The sequence below is a fragment of the Lissotriton vulgaris genome, chromosome 7, assembly GCF_964263255.1.
Source record: "Lissotriton vulgaris chromosome 7, aLisVul1.2, whole genome shotgun sequence".
Classification (NCBI taxonomy): Eukaryota; Metazoa; Chordata; class Amphibia; order Caudata; family Salamandridae; genus Lissotriton; species Lissotriton vulgaris.
Genome location: NC_141695.1, coordinates 883,053,173 through 883,073,292, shown reverse-complemented (window position 1 = coordinate 883,073,292; position 20,120 = coordinate 883,053,173). Strand labels below are relative to the sequence as shown.

The following is a 20,120-nucleotide window of genomic DNA, read 5'->3' as shown; positions in this document are numbered from 1 at the left end:
CATCTAATAAGTGTCCAACGTAGTCTTAACAATCTGCCAAGAAATTCTCTGGATAGAATCACTCCATATGAATTACTATTTGGTACTAGAATGTTAATCGAAGACCTCGATTGTCAAACTTCAGTAGTGGAACAAATGCCCTTTGATGTCAAAGATTGTTTGGCTGTTTTACAGGACTTAAATGAAACAAGAAGAAGTCTGAGTAACACGATACAGAAGCCAACAACCACTGGGTGAAGAAGGAATTTGGGCCTTCTTACAGAAAAGCAGTACCTGTCTTAACTATCAACGGAACAAGATCAGTAGTACTACCGCCCCTTGCTGGTAAAAAGGAGAACCAAGTCGTGTCCGTCGACCTGGTCAAACCACATCATGTGGCCGATAATAAGTAGTAGGCCAAGTAGACTCCCAAGATGTAGCAGACAACCAAATCTTGCTACAATTCAAGAGGTTCAAACTGAAAGACTTATCACCTTTGATAAACCTGCAGTAAGAAAAGGACTATGCAACAAAACCATGGAACTTGTGCCTCTTGAGACCCAAATAACAGTTTGTCAAGAAACACCTGTTTACAATGATGTAGCCTCTGACTATACAAATTCCAGCGATTGACAGAACTGCCTCTGGCTATTTCATCAACTTTGATACATTTTCTGAGGATCCCAGTGAACCTGAAGATAAGCCAGCAAATAAAAATGTCAAAGAAAAAATAACAGAACTCTTTCATCAACTTGAAAAAACATATCTGGTTTCACCATGGGTTGAATTTTGGATTTTGTTAGGTGTACTTTTCCTCCTGCTCTGGCTCATACTGGTGTTAAATTTGTGAAAAATGATAGTTGGAAAATATAGTACAATGGACACAGCAGGTAAGAAAATCAACTTGGTCCTAAAACCTCACAAATCATCTCATCGTGAAAAAAGAGACCTGTCATCAGTGAACATCACATCCGTTCCTATACCTGGTGGTATAGCATGGGACAGAACTGATTATGACATCTATGGCCCGGTGGAACTGCTGAAGATTCCACACCAGTTCAAGGTTTCTTTGAGTGACTTTTTCTCACCCAGGACATTTTCTGATGATTGGAACTTTGAAACTGTGAATAACATGATGACAGATTTAGAAATGTCAGGTAAATTTACAGAACATGAATACCTAGAAAGTTCGTCCGATTATGAACAAATGTATTGTTTTAATCATTATGGTCACCATTATTTACATAAATCAACAAGCCCTAGAAATGTTTTTACTTCCAATCAATGGGAACATTGTCCAACGCCACAAAAGGGCAGCTCAAAAACATTTTATGAAAAGTTTCCATACTTCTCAGGGTTTAATGTTACAAATCCAGAAACGTTTTATTTCAAAAATATAAATAAGACCGGAATGAAAACAATGCTGACCAATACTAAACACATTTATTCTGCAAACTTTTATGCTCAGCTGTCTACATTGGGTTTTGACTTTTGGAAAGACAACATTGAGACAAAAACTGTCTGGTGCACAAAAGACTGGCAGGTGCAAGGTTTAGAAGCCCTGTTCAGAGCCTGCATTATACCAGAACAAATAATGTTTTTAAATGACACTGTTCAACAAACTTCTTGTCTTGGCCTGGCTAAGATAAAAGATTTTTTTTAAAAGTCTATACCTAAGCCCACATCTGACAGTGATGATACTACTGAAGAGGAGGTAGACGTACCCTATATTGTAAAACAAAACAGAACTAATCCTGATTGGAAAAATGGTTAATCTGGCCCACAGACACAAATTTCTGTCAAGATGGATTCCTGAACAAAACACAAGGGTTCACAGTGAATATGCCAGATCCAAGATACTCCCAGAGACAACATCCAGGGATAGTTACTACTTACAGTGTAGGAAAGCTATGCCTTGAGTGGCTACAGAAATCTACACCTCCAGAAATCAAATAACACTTATCTTTACTTAAAGAAGGCAATGATTTGCGAGATTTCTTAATGGGGCCTCGCAAACCACGTCAAAAACGTTTCATATACGCCTATATATACGCTGCGTACAACGAAGCTTGGAAAATAACGAAATGGAAACTGCAGAAAGAATACAAGAAATTGATCGTATTAATTTAGAGAAAGCTCTCTCTGTAGTGGATAATGGGTTAACGACTCTGTCCTCCAGAATTTATTCCTTGGACAGCATCGTATCATCTGCAATTGACATAATAGAGCAAGACTTGCTAATGTTACAACATGGCCAGTCTCAATTAGGTTCTATAATGCAGCTAGGTTGGACGTTGCAAAATCTCCATTCAGTCTACGTGCCATGGCGTTTAATCAATACCACGGCATTGTTTACTGTGTTTAACCTTACAAATCTCTTTGGCACAAAAAGGAGCAGACTATAAGGTGCTGAGCATTGTAAAACTGGAAAGATTACCATTGACCGTTTCTGAGAAGCCTGTAATTGATTGCGTAATACATGGCACCATCATGATACCAGTGACGATTTTTACAATTTCAGTATTGTCTACAGCATATACCAGCGGGCCTGTATGAAAGGTTGGGTAAAGAATACATTAAGTCAACCTGGACTTTATCTTACACACACAAATGTTGGAATGGGGGAAAGGAGGTATTCCTTAGTGGTAAAAATTGTAAAAACTCACTAAGTGGTACACTTTTGTGCCAAGGTATTAATTTACACTGAGCCTGCGGGGGTTCTGCAAATACCCTCTCATGGCACCGGCTCCGTTCACCCTCCACAGTGATAGAACCAATTTTCAGGCAGCTATCCAATGGCAGCTACGTTATGCTCAATGACCACAGCTGTTGTGGCATGTTGCCAGTAAAAACTTCTCGTTAGTGTGTCATACAGGGTCACTTGTATGCAAGTATTGTATCCAAAGAGCAAGTCAGACAGGGTGACGGCATTATGGCCTTCACTGAACATCTCTTCTATGCGAATTGATACTTTAAGCAGAATGAAAGTCATTCTTTTACAAAAAACTGTACCACTGACCTCGTCTAGTGAAACGTATGATCTGCAAGTTGCAAGGACTTCTGCAGAGATACATGCATTAATATCAATAAACTGCCCAGTACATATTGCAGAAATGTTAAGTCAAATCTTAAATATGTCTGATATCAGTGGCATCGCACATGTATTTAAGACGATTTCTTCGGGACTGTTAACACCATTTACAGCAGTCCTCAGCATTTTTCCAAATTTCGTGCACTCTGTGTTCGGCGGCCTGCCTCTCATCCTGGGACTCGTAGCAGGAATCCTATTTTTATTCCTTCTGCTCCGATATGGCAAGTCCGGTCACCGGCGACACCCAGACTACCATGAAACAATGCCTCCTTGCCATGAGGTACCGTGAGAATTTCACAGATTCTTCGCTTTGCTCGTTTAAGAGATCTGAACACAACTTGGTTTGTGTGTTGCATATTTGTCTTACACTACCATCAGTCCTGCCATCGGATGTTGACGCTTTGCTAGGTCCGGTAATGACTCATGCATCGTGTTGCCCCCAACGGCTGCCCATTCTGATGACTGCTTTCATTGAGGTCTCACCGGCAAGTCTAACTGAGGGTGAGATACGAGATACTACAGGCACACAGGTACCACCTGCTGCGGACATTTCTAACGCATCAAACGCTGACGGCAGTGATCCTCACCTATGCACATTGACCTGCTAACTGAAGTGGTTCCACTTTCACCTACTACGGTAGACGGTTTCTTTGCCAGCCTAGACGATCTGATGTTTTCTCCTGACTCGGATAATAACTTTTGATTCATGCACACGGCGTTCTCTCAACTTTGTAATTCGGCATTCATTTTTCAAAACAAACCATCTACCAACTTGAACTTTTTCCAAAATAGAACTTTTGGCACAGAGTAATCTGCTTAAAGTAGAACTATTCTTAGAGAACAAGATTTCTTTTGAAAAACTTCCCATGAGCACGGGGCGCTGTGCCCGCCCCCCGCCTCCAGCACAGCGGGGGAATTACCCCCGCTGCGAAGGGGTTAAAGTATGTTTCTTTGTTTTATACATACAACATAGGACATGCCACCAGACACAAAGAACATTGAAGTAACCACCAGGGTGGGTTTAGATGTCAGTTTTTTTTTAAGGAGTTGAAGACTTTTCATTAACATCAAATAGTCAGCTTGATTTAAGGCATGTAACAGGATGACTGTCAAATCCCAATATCCCAGAACATAAACCTCATTAAATTGCACACAGCACAGATTCCATGCTGAATCTGAAAAAAATGTGTTTACCTTGCAGGTCTTGCTCTATAACCCAGAAATAATCACAAGCCTCCAGCCCAACCCTAAAATCAAATCACCCACCATCACCACCTCCTCCTTAATACCACATGAAAAGTATGAATAAATAGTCAACTCAGGCCAACAAATCCTAGAAAATTTTACTAGACCTGCTGGTTGATTGACTTAAATAATCTACTCGAACCAATTATTATGCTCTTGACCCATAAACTGTTTTCAAATTATGTGATCCTGGGCTACTATTTTAAGTCACTGAGACGCCATTTTCTTCTACATCACATATGAGAGCACAAGAACACCTTTAAATACATGAGTTCAGCATGTCTGCTGTACAACAACTCTTGTTTGGTTTAATAGATTAAATTTTAGCATATGTAATACAAATCTAGCCACATACAGGATACGCATGACCGCTGACTTGCCTCAGTTCAATAACTGCATTACCATCAGTGCAGGGGCAGGAATGTTTCTGAACTCGTGTTTAAAACTGTCACTTTTAATAAGTACATAACTAAAGCATAAAGTAGCAGCACACTCATTTGCAATCAGCAGATTTTGCATAGAAATCCCAAAGAATTTCCCACTGATGTAGTTTTAAAACTATAGGGTACAATGTCTGGCAATCGAGTTTCTGCAAATATTTGTTATTTGCGCATCACCAAGTATTGTGATTTGTTTTGTTACTATATAAATCTTTGTGTGCATCACCTCTGAATTACAAAAAAAATTCTTTCATACTTCCCATTATATTTTGAAATAACTACTATTAATTTTCAAGCTATTTAAATATTGTGTTTGGAAAAAAACTGACATTTTACAACCTTTTGTTTGACAATTATTGACAGATAATTCACTTAACAAATAGCACAAAATAGGAGAAAGAAAAGTCAAAAGCATTTTCCAGGAACAGATAAACAATTAGTAAAAAGACAAACTGACATTTGACCTCTGTCCTTAAACAGGAAGCAAATGTGTCAAGGCAAAAACAAGATTTAAAGGCCTCTTTATTGCTCATTCAGTTTCTGAATGAACAGAACACCTGTTCCTTCCAGTTTAAATTACTTGCTAGCAAGGTCAAGTGAATGCTAAAAATAGCTCGATCTTAAAATCTCACTCATTAAGAGTGGGTGAGTGGATTTGTGTAATGGCTGCGAGAGAGGATCTGCACGATGTAACACTTTGAGGGTGATAATAAGCATTATGCTTAATAGACCATGCCACTGGCCAGCGTGACGCACAGTAACATCAACAAATCTCTGGAAGTGCTAGGAGGGTCCACTCCAAATATAACTAAAAATGTAACTAGGAACGTTAAAATTCCACTATGCCTAGGAACATGATGGTTTCAAGTGTTGCATATGAGTTTCAATATGCAACAAAATGTAAATAGATTTGATACAATTAAGGAAGAGTTCTGCTAGCTGTGACTAGCATCACTTGCAAAACATTGTACAATGAGACCAACATGTTCGTGCAAATATTATTTCTCAAAGCAATATATTGGTGACTCCGTTTTTCCCCCAACATCACTAGTAGTGTCCTAGCAGCATATATTATAGTATAAATTAACAGTCTCTTCAAGTTTGATGCTTCCCAGGGGTGAGGTGGATGGGGTGGGAGTTGCTGTGCCACCCCAAACATCATAATAGTAGCAAAAAAAAAAAAACTGGCTTGGTAAGATCTTTATGATGATACACCCACCACCCTTTGCCAAAAGGCTGCCGAACCGGGCACTTCTAGAGAAAATGGCCCTGAGAACAAATGCAATTGCAGACCCAAAAACAATTGGAGTCCCATATCAAGCTCACTCTGGATGTCTATCAGTTTATTTGCAAAATGTTGTACCAATGCGTTTTGGCCCTTTATGTCTAAGAAACGTAAATGAGCAAATCCCAGTGGGACATCATACCTGCTTTTCAGTGGAAGTTCCCAAGTCGCTGGACAACTCTGCTTTTAGTGCTCAATTAATTTATGGATTACCTGGGCGGGCTAGGTTGAGTAAATGATAAAAGGGCTTAATCCTAGGGAAGTGGTTCAATCTCTAGTCATCCATGTAGGACAATAATTTTTCTTTGGAATTTAATTAGATTGTTCATCTGCAAAGGACAGTGTGCCAATCTTTCACAATCACTTAAACGGATCTTAAAAGTTCAAGGCTTTGAAGAGTTATCCCTCTGACCACAGAGATCTTGCACACCTCGCATCTCAGATGTGGCAGTCCTGTTGCAAACATTGTACACACAATGGCGTTTCAGAGCAGCTGCACTACAGAGGTTTAACTAATCTCATAGTTCGATGAGGAAGTTCACATAAAGAAAGCACCTGCTCACACACCTTTTACAAACAAAGGAAAAAGCACAATGTTGAAGGGAAGGTGCCTAGCGTTCCGACATTCTAGATCTCCATACAAATAGGCGCGGTCTTCTGTTTGTATCACAAAACATTGCTAAGGACAGTGGAAAGGATTTGATCAAATGTACGGAGTCCCAAATATAATTTGCTGTTGCTCTTTTAAGACATAATGTATGATTCAGTTGTTTTAATGCGTGCCCCGGGCAATTGCTTAATGTGGGGCCTTCTGAGATCACTGCAAGCATAAAGTCCCAGTGCCAATCTCGTGTCTTTGTCTCTGCAGCAAGAATGTCCACCACAAGGTTGAGGAATGAGGACTTCAGTGACTACAGTTCAACAGAGACAAGTCCTACCGATAGTCCACCTGAGGCACTGAGGAATGACTCTCTGCGAAACTTTGTGTCTACAACTGGAAGTTATGAAAGGTTGGGAGAGAGGACGGGGACAACGTGAGTAATTCATTCTGTTTTTTTTTCTTTAATACAGTTTTAATACTAGAATATAGATATGTTACAGCATTTTTCAGACATCTTTCAGGATAGTAACATTTATACGAATCATAATGCAGTTTAAGTCGATCAGGCGCTATAAATGCAAACAATAATGCAATTTTTAGGTCTCGGCTAGACAAGGCCTGCACGCTCTTTGAGACATGCTGTATCTAGAATATGCAAAAGACACACAATTGATGGACGGAATGAAGAACAAATCAAAACATTCACCCCCAGTTGAGAGATCTGGGTTAAATTCATCATTCTTCTGCTCACCATGCCACCCCAGTTTAGAACTGGCCATATACAAATCAATAGTAAAAAACCGTATCCTTTGGGCAGTATTATATCATATACACTATTCTTATTCTAGTACTCTCTCATTCAACCCGCAATCTTCATATCATTCCACATGGCACATGCACAAGAAGTTTTGGCCATATATTACCCACAGATAATCTCAACAGCCGTGGTACTAGAAAGATCTAAATCAATTTATTAATAAAAAAATGTAATTAAAAACATAGTATTAAAAAACTCAATTGACATAATCCATACACATACTGTTACAAATGACATTAAACAGAAAAGAATCGGATTTGTTTACATTTCAATTACAAAAAAGAGAGTCCATAACCTAGACACACACACTATGTCATTAGCAATATACACCTCCGTGATCAACCAGATTCATGGGCATGGAGCCTGGTACTGTTGAATTTGTTTGGTACTCGTTGGCTGCAGACCTTGCACGGAGTGTGTTGTTATCAAATTGTCAACTCGTTTCGATGGATGTCTTATATAACCATCTTTATCAAAACAAAGAATGAGACTCTCTTAGACGTAAAAATCGTTTTGACTCGAACAGTTAAAAACACTTCTCATAGGCGAGAAAAGCCCTTCCAGGTGTGCTGGACAGGTCAATCACTGATGTAGGGGGTAATATCCTCCTATATTCTATACAGGCTATTCTTGAATGTATCTTCAAATCACCCAAATTTAGCCAAACAGTTAAGCTTGCACTGGGTAGCTGGCTCGAGGGCATGCAACACTTTAGCCCAGTTGAAAAAAAAAATTCTTATTTTGAGTAACTGCGATAACAAATATCCACTCCAGCCTTCTTATAAATATATAGCTGTAATAATTTTCTCCTTGAACAAATGTAAAGCGTGCCAATATTCCCTTTTATAATTAGGGTTTCAATTGGTGCACGCTCCTGCGTGGTCTCGTCTCTGCCTGTTTTGGTAATGATGTCCCATATAGAAATCAGTCTTGACCCTGTGCCTCATGGGAACAGTCCAGCCCGAACTGCCAAGCCAAGTCCTCCCTGGACCAGATACAAGCATCCTAGGACCGGTTTCGGGGTTTCACCCCTCATCAGCCTGACTAGTTTGATTCCAGTTGCACAGTGAGCCCGGGTCCCACGTCTGGGCAATCCCGGCACACTTATGGCGAGAAAGCAAAAAAGAAACAATTGATGGACGGAATGCAGAACAAATCAAAACATTCACCCCTAGTCAAGAGATCTGGGTTAAAGCCATCATTCTTAGGCTCACCATGCAACCCCAGTTTAGACCTGGTCATATGCAAATCAGTCTTGACCCTGTGACTCATGGGAACAGTCCAGCTCGAACTGCCAACGATAATGAATTCAATTCAGATCTGTGTCTGGGGGTGAGTGTCTGAAAAGTTTCAGCGCTCCGTCCATCATCTCCTTCTGTTTATTTGTTCTCCCTAAGTTGGCAGGTATGCTCAGACGTGGGTCCCTGGCTCACTTTGCCACGGGATTCAACTTAGCCTGGCTGATGAGGACTGTTAGCCTGAAACCGGACCCAGGATGCTTGTTTCCGGTCCAGGGAAGACATGGCTTGGCAGTTCAGGCTGCACTGTTCGTATGAGGCACAGGGTCAAGACTGATTTGCATATAGCTGTGTCTGAACTGCGGTGTCGAAGTGAGCTAAAGAACAATGACAAATTCAACCAAGATCTGTGACTGGGGGTGAGTGTCTGAAAAGTTTCAGCGCTCCGTCCAGCATCTCCTTGTGTTTGCTTTGTATCTAGAATATGGACACCAAGCACCGCCCAGCTTTTTGTTTGGTTCCTCTTACTATCCTTCGTAAATGCCTAGATTTGTTTGGTGAATATGCTTAGTAGTCCTCCCTTTTGGTCCTTTGGAACCTCCCATGAGGGCTGCCCCTGTCTCATGTGTTCTTACTCTTTTTGTTATTTATTTTTCCCTGTGAGCACAATTTTTTATTTCTTTGGATTGCATTTGCTCGTGTTTTAGGATTGAAGTTATTTTGTGCTTTACGACTACACCGCGCACCTCCCTTATGTGCTGGCATTTATTCAGCTTCAGTGCCGTCGTTGCTCCCTTCAGCTAGTGTCTTTAGTGTAAGTTCACTTCATCTCCCTGTGCCGCCTCTTCAAACTTCCACCTGCCACCCATGGCTGCTGCTTTGGTTTTTTAATGTTTCTCTGTACTCAATCAGAATATTCTGCCATTTTGAAATGGCTGCTGCCTTTATTTTCGTAGGCTTCTTTTGATTTCTTATCCATCGTGCTAATCTGACTGTATTTTTTGTTTTACTTTTCAACCACTATATTGCTTTGTTTTCAATTGACTCCACTCTTTTTTCCATGAAGACCTTTAATGGTGATGCAAGTGTTGCGGGGGGAGGAGCACATACTTGAGTGCATTACTGCTTCATCTTCCCTCCCTTCCATGGAAGTTCCTTGGAGCCTTGGTTTCCCTTCCTTCATCTAGAATATTTTTGTGGCTTCAGGATTATGCACATGTTTTTTCTGACATTTGAATTGAGCATAATGTCAGAGTCAGGTATGCGTTGCATTGGCCCTGTTTTTGTGTCTCAGTTTGTCAATTTTCTCTCTTTCGGTACTGCTCTGTTTTGATATCACCTGTGGGTGTGGGAATGTGCGGTGCTTGTGCACGCTGGAGTGTATGCCCACATTGTATTTCTTTGTTTTGGCTTCGAGCACTTGCTGTATAGAGGCGATCACATGCACAGTGTTTCTTTACACAAGAAGAGACTTTGTTGCATGGTCACATTTATTTCCACGATCAGCTGGCAGCTTTACTTTCGACTGTTGGAAATGGGTTTACCAAGCTCAAGAAGCTAGCCCAATGATTCCCAAAGTGTGCAAGATTATTTTTGGTGAGTCGCCAAAGTACAGGCAATAATAGAGATGCCATTAAATTCTGTATGTATCTGTCACTTTTGCTTCGCTTCAAAGAAAGAAGTCAAGTGTCAGAGCAACATGCGGTGTACCATGGAGAGGGATTTTTTTTCTTCAGGAATCGGTGGCCACAGTTAAATAATTAGACTCTGCTTCCTTTCCTTTAAAAAAACAAGCATTGGCATAGCCCATAGGTCTCGCCTTTGGGACCTTGTACGTTTTTAGCCATGCAGCACATTATCTTAAGTGCTATAACATTTATAGGTGTTACTGGGCATAGTACTTGGTGGCCATGTGGGTGTTGTTAGGGAGGCGGCAAGCAAAACAAAATAAAGCCTGTAGGCTACCTTTCATAGCCTTGCAGGTTTTCAGCAGTTTACATATGTTAATTGAACCTGTTTCACTAGATTTAAAGTATGCAGACATAGCTTCAAAACCATGCCTGCTGTTGCTAACATATATAGGTTCTTAAATGGCAAAGAACGTAATACTATGAATGCTGCATGAATAAAAACAGGAAAAAATTTCCATTTACTTAACAATTGATAGAACTTGTGTCTTCATCGGAGAAGGCGTTTCTATTTTTAAATACGCGTGTGAGGGAGCTTGTTGTTGCCAATATGCAGAAATACGTTTTAAAAGGCCAACAGTCTTCCATGGCGGCCGCAATGATGAAACATGAAGTACGGCAGCCATGAAGCGAGGGCCGCGCTGATTAAGCTAAGCATCAGTTGTGGGAAGTGGTCAAAACAGTGTCTGTGCTTCTTTAACATTGCAAATGTTTTGTGGAAAAAGAAATAGCTGTTTGTTTGGGAAACAAACCTGATACTCTTGTTACTATTAAGCAGAAAGGAATAGAGTCAAGCGCTCTCAAATTCCATATGTTAAATCACCCACCGATCCAAATCCCATCTTTTAATAGCTATTTTTTTTACACACTCGCTTTGCGACCTCAAAAAAGAATCATGTCGCCTTTCTTTAAAGAAAACATTGTACTTATTGCATATCAAAACCGTAGTCCGTGGGGTTAAGATTTGTTACACGTGTTTGTAGAACACTATAGTGAGAGCGTAGTCTTTAGACAACATTTAGCAATTTGAAAGATTATTGCAGGCTTACACCTTATGTCTCTAGCCAGTACCAGGATGGAGTCACACATAGCCTAGGAAAGTAGAACACCTGCCGTCTTTGTTTTGCAATGGGCCTGCTTGAATATGTGAGACACTACATTAGCATGCCAGTAAAGATTGTTATCGCAGTAATAAGCTGCATTTTAAAAAAAAGTTTTATTAGGCATAAAGTTAATTTGCCAAAAACACAGGATGTTAAGCCACAAACCCAGCCAAAACCCTGGTTCCCAAGAATGAAAGTCAGACGCAGTAGCAGTGAAGGCACATCTGCAGTTTCTTTGCGTGGTAATAAATCTCTTTCAAACAAATAAAATAAATGCTCGCAAATGTTAACTAAGGGATAGCGCATAACTTAGTACAACTGTGCAGTGGCACCTAATAGAACATAAAACCAATTAGATACTGTGCCGTCCTATAACATATGCCCCAATCATTTGTACGCTGGAATACCTTCAAATACAACAAACATCAGCTGTAATGATGAAAACCCTGACTGCAGCGGCAAAGAGCTAAAAGTTCCGGTTATCTTTGTCTGCTTTTGGTTTTTGAGTAATACCGGTGTAGAGCCAGACAGATGAAGAGACTCGCCGGCGCAGTTTATTTCACTTTATACCGCGATGAAACTGAGGCCTGCTTCCCGCTACACGTATAATTAGTAAAGTTTCCTTAAACCGACTTGTTGCTGCACTTGAACAGACCCCGTTTAAGCAACAGATGGTTTTGGCTGAAAACTCTGCAGTTTGTACAGCACCAAGAACAATTCCTGGACTTTTCCATTCCCCTGATCTGATTAACTGGAGTCTACTTGAGCCAGCTCTCTCTCTCAAAACCTCCGATATGGCCCTCGGTCTGTAAAGAACACATTCCTTCTGGCGAGAACAGAGGGCATTATGTGCATGTGAAATACAACTGGGAAACTGCCCTCTCGAAAAACCACTTAAAACCGTAGTATAAAGCCAGCCTGCAATGTATGTTTAAGACAGCCCGAAATACACGTTCCCTAACACAGCCACTAATCAAATGTGTTGATCATTTTAAAGATTCATTTGTGGCAATCATTTTAAAGATTCATTCGTGTCGATTCTTGGTTAACATCATTGTCTACATGTAAAAACTATAATGTTAGCACAGGCAGAACCAGGGGAGCAAGAGTAAAGCAAGAGTAAAGCGTGCATGGCCACGCTAATTACAAACAGATGGCCCATGCGCGCCGCTGCTCGCTCCCGCAAGGTGGATGCCGCCACATACACAAGTGTTTGGAAAAGAGCAAGACCAATTTCTAAAGGTCATCTCCTAGAGCAGCGCATGCTCGACCTAACAAGGACAGCGAGAAATGTACATGTATGACTGTACAAGTCTGTTATAATTGGGTTTTCTCACACAGATTTTCTACAGGTTTCCTCGTAGGGCACTCTGAACCACTACCCCTCCTGGGTTTCATTTTGCTGTCTCCTTCGCAGGACTCGTTTCTTATTTCTGTTCTTGCTTTTTTTTTTTTTGCTGAGAGGGTGTGATCCAAGGGAGTTTGACGTCCTGGGAATAAGTTCATTTATTTGGTATTCTTTGCCCCGCCCGCTACCCTGTCATGGCTTGGTTATACCCCCTTCTCCGCCCTTGCTTGTTTTAGCAGCCGTAGGTGCTTTTTTAAATTCAAGGCACTTGATTTAGTGTTGTTTAAGCTAGATGTAGCCGCGGTGTTCTTCAAAGGGAAGATTTTTATTGCATCAGGAGCATCGCAACCATAAGATTGCAAATCATTGGTAATTATTCAGCTGCAGTGGCGGAAAGCTCCTTCGGGAAGGACATTTCTCAAAGTAATGAGAACAAAGGCTGCACAGCCCATTTTTTTGTTCTGATATTATGGTGCTGCTTGCACTGAGAGTAACTCCGGGCTCTTCAACTCCGGTGGGCACTTTGAACAAACAGGGACAAACACAATTTTGCCCTAATGTTTGAACTGATGGATTGATGCAACAAATGTGTTTTTGTTCCAAACAGTTAATGCACATCTTGCTGATTCTTGCACGGGTTGATCTGTTTAAACTGTTATATAGATTGGCATTCTGATGCATTCTGTACTGAATTGAGTTAATGCATATATATATGTTCATGTTCAGCCCAGGTGTCAATATGAAAGCAAGCTGCGTCCCTCTAAAGGGCTCTTATGTTTTTGGGCCAAGTTTACACTATATAAAACTGCAAACAAAAGTCACTAAGGCGTGGAAAGCCAAAACAGATCGGGTCCGGAACAACATTGATTCTATATCTCTTAATAATGTATCTTACTCACGTGATGGGGAGATAAGGAAAATCTTTAAAGACTTCTTTCAAAACATCTACCAATAAGACAAAAGTTTAGATCGATCCCAAATCGGAGATTGGCTGAAGGGAGTGGCACTCCCATCCCTATCTTCTGAGCAACGGGCCTCCCTGGATATTACTATCTCCGAGGAGGAGGTGAGGGCAGCTATACTTAACAGTAAGAAAGGGAAGGCGGCAGGACCAGATGGTCTCCCTGCTGAGATCTATAGGGCCTTGGTACAATCTATTCCAATTTTAACTGAGCTATTTAACCATATCCTGCAGGATGGCATATCACCTCCAGTCTCCTAGGATAGTGCCTCAATTACAATGATCTTAAAACCAGGGAAATCTGCTCTGTCATGCGGCTCGTATAGGCCAATTTCAATATTGAACGTGGATTATAAAATCTTTGCCACTGTTTTAGCAAAGAGGTTAAGTCTAGTAGCTCCAGTTCTTTTACACACTGATCAGAAGGCATTTGTGATGGGCCGGCAACTCCATGAGCTTACCTATGACTTGATTGGAGCCATAGATATGGCGACAACTGATTCTCTCCCTTTGGCAATCTTGACACTTGACGCAACCAAGGCCTTCGACAGGGTGAATTCGGTATACCTGTCGGAGGTCTTGGTAAAAGCTAATATTGGGGAGCATTTTTCAAGTGCTATCAGCCTCTTGTATTCTAACCCTTCGGCCAGAATATTGGTGAATGGGGAACTATCTGACCCCTTTTCTATTACAAAGGGAACCCGTCAAGGCTGTCCCCTCTCCCTTCTACATTTTGACCTGTACATAGAACCCTTTGCCCAGCTTTTGAGGGAGGAAAAATCTAATAAGCCGTTCATGTACAAGGGATGGGAAAGGAAAGTCGCTCTTTATGCTGACGACATTTTGATATTTTCCTCAGACATACATACAGCGTTTCCAGCTAGGTTGGCTGTAGAGTTTGGGAAAATATCTGTATATGAAGTCAACACCTCTAAGACCGAGGTAATGGTCTGGAATAATTTGGAGATCAGCCCAGACTTTCAGCCTTCATTATCCTTGCGATATCTGGGTTTGCATATTATCCAAGATATTAATAAAATTGCAATAACCAACTTTGAGGCAATAGCTAAGGATTGCCGAAGATTGATGCAATCCTGGTTACACCTCCCCTTGTCTCTTCTGGGGAGAGTTAATCTAGTCAAGATGACCATTTTGCCTAAGATCTCATTTTGATTTAACACTATCCCTCTTTTTTTGACCCATCAGCTATAACTAAGTTACAGGGAGATATTACATCCTTTATCTGGAATAAGCAAATCCCAAGGATTGCGTGGAAAAAGCTTAGGAGACGAAGGGAGAAGGGTGGTTTGGCAGCTCCTGACCTACAAATATACGCTTGGGCTTTTCAGTTGTCACACACACGAATGCTGCTAAAGATGCCCTCAGACTATGGGGTAGGCAGTCTGTTTTCAGCTTTGCTCAAGGCTGAAGGAGTAGCACAGCCAGGTTTTTTATTTAAATTTGGAGATCCCAAGTAAAAAAAAAAAATTAAGCTAAAGATACTACAAGGGATGGCCAAAATGTGGGCTAAGGTGAGGGCCGCCACAAAGCTTGGATATTTCTCGAGTAGGGCTCCGCAGTGGAGCTCTACTGGGAACCCGGGATGGCTGGTGGATAGATAAGCTGCCCCTTTGCAGTATGCAGGGATGGAGGTATGGGGGGATTTATTTATGGAAGGAAATTTACTGTCCTGGGATGTCTTAAGATCTAAGATTGGGTCCAACTTCTCTAAATTTAAATATATCCAAATGACTAATTAGGCACGTTCCTATGCCCTGGGGGCCTCATCTCGAAATTTGTCTCCAATTGGGTGTGGCAACCAGTTGGAGTCTTTACTTTTGGACAAACCATCTGGCAAGAAAGGGGTGTCCCTAAGGTGCATTCTGATATTAGAGGAGTCCGATGGTGATTTCAAGCTCCCTGATCTATTATGGGGCTCTTCTCTAGTGGGCTGCAACTTAAGGGATCGCTGGTTTGCTTCCTTTAAGGTTCTGTGGGACATTGTGAAGCCCGCTTGGTTGCGTAGGAACCACCTCTTCACGCTCCACAGAGCATACTATTCACCTCAAAGGCTGGCAAAATTTGTACAAAATTCCTCCATATCATGTGCTAGGTGTGGACTACTAGCAGCAACAGATGCCCATATGTTTTTGAATGTCCCTCCATTTCAGCCTTCTGGGCCTCTATAAGCAATTTTTTATCCTTGTCTTTGGGTGCCCAAATTTCAATAGATCTTCCTCTTGTGGTTTTTGGAGTGGTAGATGGAGCTTGGTCACCGGCAAATAACCTTCTCTTTTATTCCATCTTATTGGCCAGAAGAGAGATATGCAAGAGGTGGAAAGATCAACGGCCTCCTACACTCCTGAACTGGCAAGCTTCTGTCTTGCAGGTCTCCAAACTTGATTTGGTAAGATCTGGGAACCGGAACAAAAGGGCTTTTTGGCATTTGCTTAAGTGGAATTAATGGTCCGGGTTTTTTTTTGTTTTACCCGGTCCAATGATTACGATGCCTTGGTCTCCAATTTTGCTGGCTTCCCTTCTTGTTTGGACAAAGGCAGGCTCCACGTATGTTTGGTCTTGGTGCGCAGGTTCTGAAGTTTGTCACTCTTTGCTGTGGGATTTTGGGCGCCCGAACCATTATATAATCCCTTCCAGTAATATACTGAGACAGCGAGATTGGAAAGGTAGACCTGTTATACCTCTCTTACTAAGGTGGAAAATGAGGACAAAAAAAAAAGTCACTAAGGTCTATTATTCTTAAGCTGCCCACTAGTGCTCATCCCACATAGTGTCTACCAGTGTTCAATAGTGCAATATCACAGGTCAGGAAATCCATTCCCAGAACTTGGAATGGCTTTTCCAGGCACTGCATACCTTGGATGGCTGGTGAGCATCAACGAGCGAGTGAGTTTGTGGAAATCACAAACTTTGCAAGGCGCATCCCCACCATGGATATGACCTAACGTTTAGCCTCATCGAGGTCAGGAGCAATTTTGTTTTTTAGGCAGAAATGTGGCAGGTACGCTGTTAAAATTACTTGGGGTGTCGGAGAATGGATTTCTTTTTCTCCAGCACAGGAACTCATATAAGATACATAACCTGCCACACAAAGGTGAAACTCAGTCTTGTGACCCCAGCGCACCAGGTACCCGAGCCACCCAGAAGGGCCAGGAATGTGCTGGCTTGAAAATGAAGCTCCACCCGTGGTTGCAACCGAAAGGTTGTGGAGCATTGGGCAGAGAAACCCACCTGTTTTTGTTATATGGACTTAGTGAGTGCTCTGTGTTCTGAGGTTTGACCAGTCCTAGTTGGTGTGTGTTTACCTGCCTCACTCTGCTCAATGGCATGCCCCTTGGTCACTAAGATGGACAACATATAACTGGGGATTGGCTCCGCAGTGCTCCCAGAAATATATTCCACATACTGACACTGCCAATGGCACTCATGCTTGTAGCAGCAATAGCAGCAATGTCTGTAGGATGATTGTATGGTCGTTGAACATAGGAATACCAACCAAAACCCCTAGATTTAGGAGAGTTATAGGTGTGGGAACTAGTAGCCAATGGGCAGCTAATCCTCCCGGATGTGATCACATCCAGGGCTGTAGGTCACCTTTTCTTCTTAGAACCCTCTATACTGCCACTTCTAAAGATGACAGATATTCAATTTTAGTGTACATACCAGGTTACTCACCCTGGAATTGTGGCTAGACTTCTGGGGGTGTGCACACCTCCTTGAATAACTGATTTCCCACCTGCCTGGGTGCATATGTGCCTGGGGCAGAGGGAGGATTTTTTCGTCCTCTAGGCGTCAGCCCTGGTGCATATCGAAGGCGATGCAGCCTTTTAAGCTCACCCCCTTGATGTGCCACTTTACTAGCCTGCTTGGGAGGAGGGAGGGGTGACCCCTTCCTGCCCAAGCCTTTGTTCCAGACTCCTGGAAGTGATCACACTGCTTAGCAGGTCCGACTCCTGTATTGACAGCAGCAAACGTGGGCTTGCCAGCCAGAGCACAGAGAAGCTGGGGCAACCAGGTGGGCAACCTCTAAGCATCTGGAGACCTGGGTGCATGCCACATCTCCATGGACACAAGATTTGTGTCAGGGGTGAGAAGGCACATTGTTGCAAAACACAAAATATTTGAATGGTACCATAAAGAAGCTGCCAACCTCTGGTTTGCCTGGGTGCCAACCCATCTTATCCCATGGACCGTCTATCACTTATAGTGTCTTTTAATGGTAAAAGGCATTATAGGGTCATATAAGTTTGCACTTACATGTCCAGATCTTTGATATAAGGCACCCTGCCTCTTGGGCTTTAGGATGCCTTCCTTAGGTGTGACTGACATATATCAGAGATAGTTCATTGACTTTGCCACACATGGTGTGGGCAAAGTCGACTTTGAGCAGTTTGCACTGCTCCTGCAGTCTGCAATGGTAGGCCTGCTATCAGTGTTTTAATTGGGTAACTCATGGTGGTTCAAATAGAGCTGCAACCACTCATGTCTTGGGTGCCACTGGTACCATACACTACGGACTTGTAAAGGGGTAAAGTCCTTGTCGTTTGGGATTGCCAATTTACACAACAGTTTTGGGAGCGAGCACAGGCACTGGGACCTGGTTAGCAGGCTTCAGTGCTTTGTCAGAGTAAAAAACCAGCATCTGGTAGTCCAAATGGGACCAAAAAGTGGGGGAACATCCGTAAAAGCCTTGTATTTGTCAAACTTGTTTTTATTAAGTTTTTCAGATTCAAGTAATAAACATGGCATTAAATCACATATAATGTACTCGTTTGCCTCTATTGTCACTCTAATTCCAAGGTCAGATTCTGTTGGATAGTCATTTTCATCCATGTAGTCTCTTCGTGTACTACCATTAATGATCCAAATTGTAAATGGGTGTAACCTATGTTGTAAAATTACAAAATATGTTCTCCTAAAAGACCTCCCTTCCTTCCCTCCATAGCCCCTTCTTCTACCAAGCCTTATTCTGACAGTGTTGCTTTCATTTGCCTTTAAGGGAGGGAGAACAACTGGGTTATCTCTTCAGAATAAGCCTGATGAACTGGATAGTCCCGATTTACGTTTAACGTGGAGAACAAATCCACAGCAACGTTTGATACAGATAAGCAACCAGAAAAAGAAAGGGAAAGGGAAAGACAGAAAAGGTGAGATAGGAAAAGGAAAACCGAGACAGAGAGAGAAAGGCCTAACTAGCTAAGACATTAGGGAGTCTGGGTGTCCTGGTAGATGCTAGGAACTTTATGGAGAGTGTTCTGCTGGTGTTGAGAGCATTGGGTTAGAATTGGAACAGGTGTAGAGCACATACTCTTGTGGGGCAAGTTGTCAGTGGGAAGCCTTTTGACAGGAATTTAACCAGTGGACCCCACGAGTATTTGAAGTTTTTGAACTCATTCCTATAGTTGTCACTCATCCGTTCAATAGTTAGCGCTTGCCATAGTCTGGCATGCCATTGTGTAAGAGACGGTGCTTCAGTTTTTTTCCACGCGGCCACGATGGCCGTTTTGGCCGCCCGAGACATAAACACACTAAGGCCTGGTCTGCTTTTCCATTCTGAGTCTCGGAGGCTAAGAATTGCAAAACTTGGGGATGTGGGGATAGGGTAACCTACTTTCTCTTTGATTTGCACCAGGATTTCATACAAGAAAGGACGGATGGTTGGGCAGTCCCACCATACGTAGCGGAAGTCTCCTAGCATGCTGCACCCTCTCCAACAAAACTCTGATGTGTTAGAAAATAATTTCTTTCGTTTTGTGGGGTGCAGATACCAATCGTATAGTATCTTATAATTAGGGATCGCGGATTTATGTTTTTTGTTTTTTTTGCCATTTCCATTTGCATTTATCAATATTAATTTTTGGGGCATTTTTTCTGTATTTATCCACATTTATTTTTGCCACAAGCAAAAGACGACGCTACAGCTAGTATTTTTCCACATTTATTTTTCCTTCACCTACACTTTTTTCTTTTTTTTATCTTTCTCGCTTTTTTATTTCTATCTGTCTTACTTCTTTCCTAAATTATTTTCTCCTCCCCTCCAATTTATCCCTCCCTCTCTTCTTTACTGAATTCCTGCTTTCCTTCCTCTCTTCCTGCCTTCTTTTCCTGCTCCCATTCTTCCTGCTTTTGCAACAACTGCCTGAGAGAGGCATGGGATACCTATCACTCCTCACCTACCCGTGGCTGGAATTGTTTATTTGTAAAGACAAATGTCACCCCGTGTAGCACAGCACTTCTTGATTTTTAACGGGGAACTCCATCCAAGATTGCCGGACGAGCCTGTATATGCTTCTTGAAGCATGTGTT

General features: G+C 41.9%; 1 protein-coding gene across 3 annotated transcripts in view; it reads left to right on the top strand.

Annotated features, from left to right (window-relative positions):
* Positions 1-20,120, top strand: part of LOC147702609 (proton-coupled amino acid transporter 1-like) — a 494,150-nt gene that overhangs the window by 121,486 nt on the left and 352,544 nt on the right. For all 3 annotated transcript variants that reach the window (XM_086931275.1, XM_086931277.1, XM_086931276.1), the window contains exon 2: positions 6,909-7,074. In XM_086931275.1, the coding sequence (XP_086787401.1) occupies positions 6,914-7,074 (161 nt within the window). In that variant the 5' untranslated portion in view covers positions 6,909-6,913. The remainder of the gene's footprint in view (positions 1-6,908; positions 7,075-20,120) is intronic.